Source organism: Balaenoptera acutorostrata, chromosome 11 (assembly GCF_949987535.1).
Source record: "Balaenoptera acutorostrata chromosome 11, mBalAcu1.1, whole genome shotgun sequence".
Classification (NCBI taxonomy): domain Eukaryota; kingdom Metazoa; phylum Chordata; class Mammalia; order Artiodactyla; family Balaenopteridae; genus Balaenoptera; species Balaenoptera acutorostrata.
Window position 1 is genome coordinate 49062733 of NC_080074.1, and position 9476 is coordinate 49072208.

Genomic DNA, 9476 nt, shown 5'->3' on the forward strand with positions numbered 1-9476 from the left:
CCACCACTAAGTACCTAGATGGATGAGAACTATTTTATTCTTATGAGATAGAATATTTGAGATAATAAGAGAAGAGAGGCAATTACACTTAGAAAACAATAAACTTAAAGAGTTCAGACATAACTCATATCCTCTCCATTAATACAATTCACTAAGGATGAATACAAATGGCACATAAGGAAAAGCTAATAGTTTTAGGGACTAACTATTATATGGATAAAGAATGACACAGAGAAGGTATTTGTGATGACTGTGAACAGATCAACAAAATATTTTTATTATAGGCCCCAAGGGAACATGGCTGTTGTTTTGTTATTCAGAAGGGAGCCAGAAAAAGATTTTTTAAAAAAGAAACAGAAGAAGAGAAAAATCTAGAAGGGGAAATACCACTTATAACACATAGCCAAAGGGACCTAAAATTTGTAAAGTCATTTCAGGTAACCTGCATAACGAAGTTATCCAATTTACTGATTATGTAACAGAATCTCTACATAACATTTTTAACCAGGTTGAATGTCTGTAACATTTAATAAGGAACAAAAATCTCAAGGTAAGTCAGAGAACAAAACTATCATTAGCAATGGGCAGAAACTAAGACCACAAGTCACTGAATAATGCCATTAATTTTGTTTGTACAACAATACCAAAATAACCTTTGAGAACTGAGTTTTTAAAAACCAAGCAACATGATCAAATCGGAGTGATAGCAAAAATTAGAAAAAAGAAGGGTGAGTTTTGTTATGAAGTTTCAGTGTAGCTGAAGCCTTGGGTGGCATGGCTGCAGCAGTGATTCCACACACTTAAGATACTAAAAACCTTCCCGCAAGGGGTAGTGTGCACTTTAGACTCTTTGGCAATCCAGTTCTGTACATCAAGTAGAATTATTATTACTATTATTCAAAAACAGTTGTGTTTCCATCCTCCTCAGCAGAGACTATAATCACACTATATGGTCTGAGGGAGAGTAAAAGAGAATGCAAGGGTTATTAATAGCAGCACTAAAATAAAAGTATTTAGATTTACACTTTCATGAAACAGGTTAACACATTATGATTTTTCATTAGTTGTAAATCTAGGAATATGTTCACATAAGTAGACAATCATTTACAAGCATAATTGCAGCTACACTAACCTGGTGAATCACCATGACTTACTATTTTTGTCCATCCACGAATTCCTATGTTGACACCAACCAATTTTCCATACTGATATGATTCTACCAATATTTAGGATCAGCCATTTTGTCTGGTAGCTGGACTGCTTCCAATTGGTTGAAGTATGATGCTAATTGAGACCATGGTCCTGGGGTTTGATCTCCATGTGGACTAGTTAGCTTCGCTCAGTTCCAAGGCCACAGCCTGTACTTCTAGCCCCAATGGTATGCATTTGGACTTGGTGAAAAAATATTAATGAATCTGAATACATTTGCCACCATTACTAAAATGCAACTCAAAACACATACTCTTCTGTAGTATCAGTAATCTTCCTTTTCAGCTTTAGCATATCCCACCTATCCTCCAGATTAAGGAAAAAAAAAAAATATATATATATATGCACACACAGAACACATCCTACTTTCTGTTCCCACTCTAAAAAGGGGGAAAACATGCACATTCTGAAATTACGGAAAATGTATATCACAGGTCACATATAAAGAAGGTGAGCTCTGAAAGTCTATTGGACAAACTTTGTCAAAGAGAGATAGTCCACAGTGTCAAGTTCTACTATGTAGTCTTTTCGATTATTACCATTAGGAAATTTTAATGGCATTCAAAAACAACAACAACAAAAAATAATCAACATTACCCCTCTAATTATTTTAGATACCAAATACTGCCCAATTGTAACTATCTACTTTTCATAGCAGCTAATCACCAATAGAGCTGTACATTATATATAAATTCCAGTAGGCAACAGCTCTTAGGGTTTGTTAAAAAATCCACTAAGTTATTTCATTCCCTACATTCTAATTACTATAATCATTTTAAAGGCAAGGTATCCTTTCAAGATTGTACACTTCAAGATTATGTTCCTCATGATATATGAGTAGCTGTTGCCGAGTCAGAGAAAACACTTAAGATGGATAGTAAAATAACCAAAATTCAATTAGCTCCTTTTAAAAGCAGTGTTTCTCAACCTTTTTTTCATTATCATTAACCCCTCCCTCCAAAGAGTTATTTTTTAGACATACTTTCCCTAATCACCTCCCATAAAATTTTAACGTCACAGATATACTGTATACCATTATTGGGATGACTGCGGTATAGTTGTACTATATCTTCACGCTCCCTGATAGGCCCAAGACTGCTTTTGGTGGTCCTAAAATTGTATTAATACCACTCCTGCATTATATGATACTACCACCAATGGCACAGCAAAGGCCACTTGTTCAAAGTCCCCATAGTAAAAAAAAAAAAAAAAAAAGGAAATTTAATAGTCATTTCCATTTAGAGAAATATAGCAGGGGGAAAGGTTTTATTTTGCATTTACAAAATGTACTCTATACCATGGAAGAGAATATAATATACCAGCACATAAAATCCAACAGCAGATAATCTAATACATATTTATCTTTTTAGAAAATACTTCACTTTCTGATTTTGTCTATGTTTCAAGTAGATATTAAAATTAGTTTATAATCCCTGTAAAAAGCTCAACTAATGGTAAGGAAGCCAACTTTGTACTAAAAATATGCCACATAAACCACAAAGTGGGCAACTGAATGAACTACTCATAAATAACAAAACTGAGTAAGAAGAGCTCCAGCTCCCCTAAACATTTCTATCCAAGTGTCTGAATCAATCTCTACCTACCTCAGTTTCCACCTTACAAGCCTTATCTTAGAGGGTTCTCTATTCAACATAAATTTATTAGAAATAAGATTTCACTGATATTTGCCTAATAAACTTATTTTCCAAAATTAGCTAGACATTGGCTATAGTAGATACACAATAACTAAATATAAACTATAACGACTCATAAAGGCAAGTAGAGTTACAAGCATGTCTAGGTCTCTAGCTTCCAAATGAATTTTTTTCCCACTACCTATATACATTTTCATTTTAAAGTTGGATAGTCAAGATTACTAAGTGAGCACTGCTATCAGTGACCTACCACCAGGTACATCAGTAACTAAATTCCACATTAAGAGCTTTTGCTCCCCAAACAAGCAAAATACACACTATTTCGACGCACCCAGTATAAGCTTTCCTGAAGTTCACAGAATCTGACTTTCCTCTCCTCTGCCAACAAAAATTCTACAGATAAAGATACACATGAAGGAGTAGTTTCTATAACACATGACCTGTCAGAGTGTTATATTTATGTATGTGTCTCTCAATCCCACTACAGTGCACTCTAAGGACAGACTATCTAAACTTTGTATCCTTCCTTGTTAGCATATAACAAATACTCAAGAAATGTATATTAAACAATTGAGTTAAAAATTTTTTTAATTTAGTTTTGGTCAAAATAAAAATCTATAATTATTAAATATTAGGCTAGTAACTACTACCTTCAAGTACAAATCCCAGTTCAAACTGAACTGATACACACTATACAGGCTGAAACCAACCACTTTCTTCTCAACTCCAAATCCAAGGTAGAGGTTTGGAAGTTCAAATTCTTCCACTAGAGCAACTGTTCTCAGTTTGGTTGGTTACATGCAAAGACCTTCAACTCAAGAACTAAAAGAACAGCTATAAAGAATAGCTGAGTCCCTTGTGCCTTCTCCCCTTCTCCAATTTCATTCTCCATTCTTAATTCATCTGGTGAAGAAAGGAACTATTCTATAGTTTCACTAACTTTTTCTCACACATCTCCAAATTAAAGTTTCTTCTAAGACAGCTGAATATCTAACATTTTGAAATAGGTTTATACTGTTCTTTACCAAAACACACATGAAAAAAAAAGCATCATAAAAGTATGACCATTTAAAATTTAAAAAAATTAAAAATACATGAATTACAAAGAATTTCAAAGCATACTGTGCAATTAAAACTACAGCTCACATTGAAAAACAAAGATTTTTTTTCAAATGTTTACAGCAGTTTAGAAGCCAAAGTCAAGACCCGTTATACTTAGCAAAACATTTTACTCAACTACAACAAAATAAAGAGTCATAGTTGGGACTTCCCTGCTGGCGCAGTGGTTAAGAATCCTCCTGCCAGTGCAGGGGACATGGGATCGAGCCCTGGTCCAGGAAGATCCCACATGCCGTGGAGCAACTAAGCCCGTGCGCCACAACTACTGAGCCTGTGCTCCGCAACAAGAGAAGTCACCGCTCTCTGCAACTAGAGAAAGCCTGTGTGCAGCAACGAAGACCCTACACAGCCAAAAAAGAAAGTCATAGTTTACTGTAGCAACCAGCAGAAGTAATGTCACCAGCTAATAAGAGTGCAAAATAAAACAATCAACAGTAATTTTGTAGTTGCCTCTAATTCTGATAAAATTTCAGATAAATACTTCAATGATAGTAACATTATTAAAAATGAAGGATGAACCTTAAAAACCACCAACTATCTTTATGTGGCCATATTTTGAACAGGAATTACCACAGCAAGCAGAAGATTACAAAGGCCGGTGATATGCAAAATAATAACAAAAACAAAGTCTCTATTTAATCCCATTAACCGATTGAAAAGTATAAGTATCTTTCTAGTAAAAATCATCCAACTATGTGTGAAACATAATACTATATGTACAAATCAACAAAAAGTTACATTTTTAAAAGAACCCTATAAAGCAGTTCCTCATCAGGGCCACAGAATTTTAATCTCTTCTTACCTCCTGCTCAGTCAGCACTAGTTACTGCACAGGGATAAGCAAGTATCACTACATCCAGCTATACAGGTTAGAGAAATGCCCATCCCAAATTAAATAGGCAAAAGCCTAAAAAATATTTCATTAAAAGGTTCTGAAGAAAGCTCAACTTCTAAAATTGTAGCTCAATTCTTCCTTTATTGTGGATAGAAAGACAAAGCAAATATATTTTCTTGTAAGAAAGCTAATGAAGACTGTTTTGAACATTTAACTCTTCCTTTACTTCCAGATACGGACCTCTTTTCGATGGAATGTTACACTCATTTGATAAATAAAAGGAAAAGAAATTTCTGAGAAGTCTTTGTCTACTGACCTTAAAAAAGGATTAGAATCTGACTGTGTTTAGCACTCAAGGTAATTTTCTAAACTGTCACTGACACAACTCAGGCATCACATATCCAAAATATAAGCACAACAAAAAGAAGAAAAATTTTTAAAACTTAATGTTTGATTACAGTGGGTTACGTTTAAATACATTCAGTCTTTAACGGAGTAGGAAATATTCAAAGCTAATTGGATTTTTTTTCCTAATATTTAAACCAGGGGCACAATCATCCCTCAAAAAAACCAGAAAGGATTTCTAGCTTTCCCTATTTAAAAAAAATTTTTAGCCCCTAATCACAAATAAGATCCTTAATGGAGGGGGGAAAAACCCACAAAAACACATTAACCAGAATTTTACTAAGCTTCTCATATGGACCTGGAAAATATAAGAGATAAAGCGATTAGGTGCACTGCAATTAGGCACAATCTGATTTTTTAAATGTGTTACTACATAAAAGGGAGTAGAGATGTAAGCAGTAGGCTTACAGCTTAAACTTCACTACTCCAGTAACAATCTTTCGCAAGGATGCCCAACATCAGACATCACAGCTCCGCAGCTAGTCCTTCTAGGCTACTGTGGCCAGTGAGACACCGGAAAAACCTTGCATTCTCACTTTCTCCAGCCTTTCAAAACCCCTCGGAGGGCAGTAAACATTTTGCTTTCGGAAATCGGGTCATAGCTACAATCCTTTATTTTAAAACTAACACCATGTGAATTTCGGGTGAGATTGTTTCATCACACCTCTTATCTCTTGGTGAGCTACCGCCTTTTTTGTTCCATCCAACCCTCGGGCGTCCAAGTCTTCCTTTTCGCCCGGGCCACCTATCTTCACAGGTATTTTCATCACAAAGGCCAAGCACGAACGACTGGGCCTCAAAGGCACTACAAGCCCTGGGCCACCGAGGCAGGGAGGCAGCTCACCGACTTTTTAAACACGATCCATGGGTCCGAAAGTCAAAGGACTTGTTGCAAACGTGCCCGCCACGAAGCCGCCTTCCCAGAGTGTGAGGGGAGGAGGGAGAAGGCGCCACGCCGAAACCTGTCGCAAACACGAGCAGGGGAGCGCAGGAAGCAGAGCGCGCGGGATACAAAGGGCCGTGAATGCGGCCTTCCATGAGGCGACCGTGCGCCGACAGAGACAAAATGGAGCGACCGGAAGAATCGAAGCCCGAGAGGCAGGGCCGGGGGCGAGACGGCGGCCGGCGCGCGCCCCGCCAGGTTTTCTCCTCACCCCGGCGGCCGGGGAGGGGGCGCAGGGGCGGCCCATTCTTCCCCCCCGCGCACAAGCCGCCCCTCCGCCCAGGCCTAACACGGCGGGAAGCGCCCGCCGGTCGCCGCCAACAATGGGGAGCGAGGCAGCGGCGAGGGAGGGGTCGGCGGCGGCTGCACGGCGGCCCGCGTCCGCGCTCGGGGACCCGCGGCGGGTGGCGGCGCCCGCCGCCCGCAAAACGACGCGGTAGAACGAGGGGTGAGGGGGGCGCCGCGCCTGGGTCGGGCGGCGCGGCCCACAGGCGCCAAGGGCGCACGGGCTGCAGCCGCGGCGGCTCGCGGCCCACGGTGGGCCCCGGGTCCGCATCCCGGCCGCAGCACCGCCTACTTCGGCGGCGTGGGCCCAGGGCCCTCACGTACCTGGTTGAACTCTTCGCCCACATCCGCGTAAATGTCTATGTGGTCCACACCGTCCGCCATCTTCCCTCGGCCTCGGCCGCCGCCGCCGCTACCTCCTGCAAGTCCGCCCGCCGCGGCAGCAGCAGCGGATCTAGCGGCGGGGGCGGGGCGCGCTGCGTCACTTCCGAGGGCCGAGGCGGGGGCGGCCGGGGGCGTGCGTCCGCTCCGCTGCCGCCCGTTTCGCAGGCGGAGAAGAAACACTGCACCTCGGAGGGCACAAGCGGGTTCTTTTGTGTGTCTGGATTAGGCTTGGGGGGCGGGGCGGGGCGGGGGTGGTCCCAGTCATTTCCAGAGACTGTGGTTTCACGTTGTCCCTGGCGGACTCAAGCGTTTTGTGATATTTTCATTTCTCAGTTTTACTTACATTTCTCACAGCCAGGGCTTTTAGAGAGGTGGAAGTTTTATGTCACGATGAAATACAAAGTGTAGCTCCGCTTTCTGTGAGCGCCCAGAGAGGATGTCTCACCCCTGCCACCTCAGAGACCAGCAGAATTTCGTTTGCCTTGTAAAGGCTAGTTACCTGTTGATGATTATCTTGAGTTATTTGCATGCTACTTGTGTCATTTGCATGCTGTTTATCTTTCCATCTGTATCATCGGCATCGTCTTCTTTCATCTCCTCCGCGTCCCACCTCCCCCCCCAACCTTTCATCTCTCTTCATTTGTTTCCTCCTTTGAGCTGCAGTTGGTTTTCTCTGGGATAGTTTAAATGCCTCTAACTTGAATGCGGTCCCCCTCGGACCCACCCTATAAGGTGGAGGTATCTTGAGGCAAGGGCTTCACTCTTAGACTAATAGAATGTCAGAGAACTGGAAAAGGCGTCATTGGATCCAAACATCTTTTACAGATGAGAAAGGGAACTGAGGCCTAAAGAATCGGATTTCCCTGGTGGCACGGTGGTTGGGAATCCGCCTGCCAATGCAGGGGAGCTGGGTTGGAGCCCTGGTCTGGGAAGATTCCACATGCTGCGGAGCAACTACGCCCGTGCGCCACAATTACTGAGCCTGCGCTCTAGAGCCTGTGAGCTGCAACTACTGAGCCCGTGTGCCACAACTACTGAGGTCCGTGTGCCTAGAGTCTGTGCTCCGCCACCACAAGAAGCCCGGGTACCGCGACAAAGAGTAGTCCCTGCTCTCCGCAACTAGAGAAAGCTCGTGCACAGCAACGAAGACCCAACGCAGCCAAAAATAAATAATTCAAATAAATAAATTTGTGTTTTTTAAAAAGAACCAAAGTGGTTTAACCAGAGTCACGTGGTTAATAAAGAAAGTTTTTGCCACCAATATAATCAAAGTGGTTTAACCGGAGTCACGTAGTTAATAAAGAAAGCTTTTGCCACCAATATAGCAGTCCTCCCTTAAAGAGGTTTTCAGTTACCTGGGGTCTTGGAACATATCCCCTCAGGTAAGTGGGGACTACCACACTTTATTCAAAGGTGTCTCTCCAGTTTGAAACCTTCTCCCATTCTTTATTTCTTTTTCACCATTTTTAAAACCCACCAAGTTAGAGTGTGTTTCATAAGATACATACTGCCCAGAAATTATTCATACAATGATAAGTCAAGTGATAACTGTACTTGATATGGTAGAAAAGCTTGGTTGGAGTCTTAAAGACCAGTATGGTGATCTGGATACAAATTTCTAGTCAGATACTTTACCAGCTAGATGACCTCCTTCAAGTTACCTATCCTCTCTCACGTTCAATTTCAGAATCTTTAAAATTGGGGTCATAATATTTACCTCACCAAGGTTGAAGGTTGATAGTGGTTTAAATGACATAGCATGAAAAATGCCTATCTGCTTCTGCTTCTTGGAAACACTGATTTCCTTTTTTCTACGGGGCTTCGTAGAAAAAAAGAACCACTCATGATAAAGGGCAAGAGCATTTTTTAGATTGGTAATGTGGTAGGTACAATAATGGCCCATCATAGAGTTCCACATCCCAATCCCTGGAATCTGTGAATATGTTACCTTACATTCTAAAACAGACTTTGCAGATGTGATTAAGTTAGGGATCTTGAGATAGGGAGATTATCCTGGATTTCCTGGTGGGTCCAAAGGAATCACAAGAGTCCTATATGTGAAAGAGCAAGGCAAGAGTCAGAGGAGAAGTGGGGTAAAAGCAGTTTTTGTTCTTTCAGTACGCTTAAAAATCACTCCAAGATTCTGACTTCTATTGCTACCTATGAAAAGTCAGCTGTTAGCATGACTGTTTTTTTGAAGGTCATTGGAGATTTCCCCCTCTGGCTACTTTTAAGATTTTTTTCTCTTAGACTTTGGTTTTCTGCTCTTTTACTGTGTATGTCTGGAAGTGTATTTCTTTCTTTCTTTTTTTTTTTAATGAATGAATAAGTGGGATTTATTATAACAAATGCTTTAAATGTGAGATTTAAAGTTATTGGAAGTGTATTTCTTTCTATTTATGATGCTTGGAATTCATTGGGCCTTTTGAATATATTGATTGGTGCCTTTCATGAGTTCTGGTAAATTCTCAGACACTATCTCTTCAAATATTGTTTCTGCCCAACTCTTTCTTCTCTCCTATAATTCCAATGAAATGTTTGTTAGATCTTTTCTATCCACCATTTCTCTTACCTTCTCTTTTTAATTTTCCATGCCTTTATCTCCCCCATGCTTCATTTTGAATAGCTTTTTTTCTGGTTT

The 9476-nt window shown here is 40.8% G+C and overlaps 1 protein-coding gene across 6 annotated transcripts in view; it reads right to left on the reverse strand.

The window, feature by feature from the left end:
- The window catches only part of CPSF6 (cleavage and polyadenylation specific factor 6), a 28930-nt gene extending 22001 nt beyond the window's left edge, over positions 1 to 6929 (reverse strand). For all 6 annotated transcript variants that reach the window (XM_057556137.1, XM_057556136.1, XM_057556135.1 and 3 more), the window contains exon 1: positions 6776 to 6929. In XM_057556137.1, the coding sequence (XP_057412120.1) occupies positions 6776 to 6835 (60 nt within the window). In that variant the 5' untranslated portion in view covers positions 6836 to 6929. The remainder of the gene's footprint in view (positions 1 to 6775) is intronic.
- Positions 6930 to 9476: the final 2547 nt, after the last annotated feature.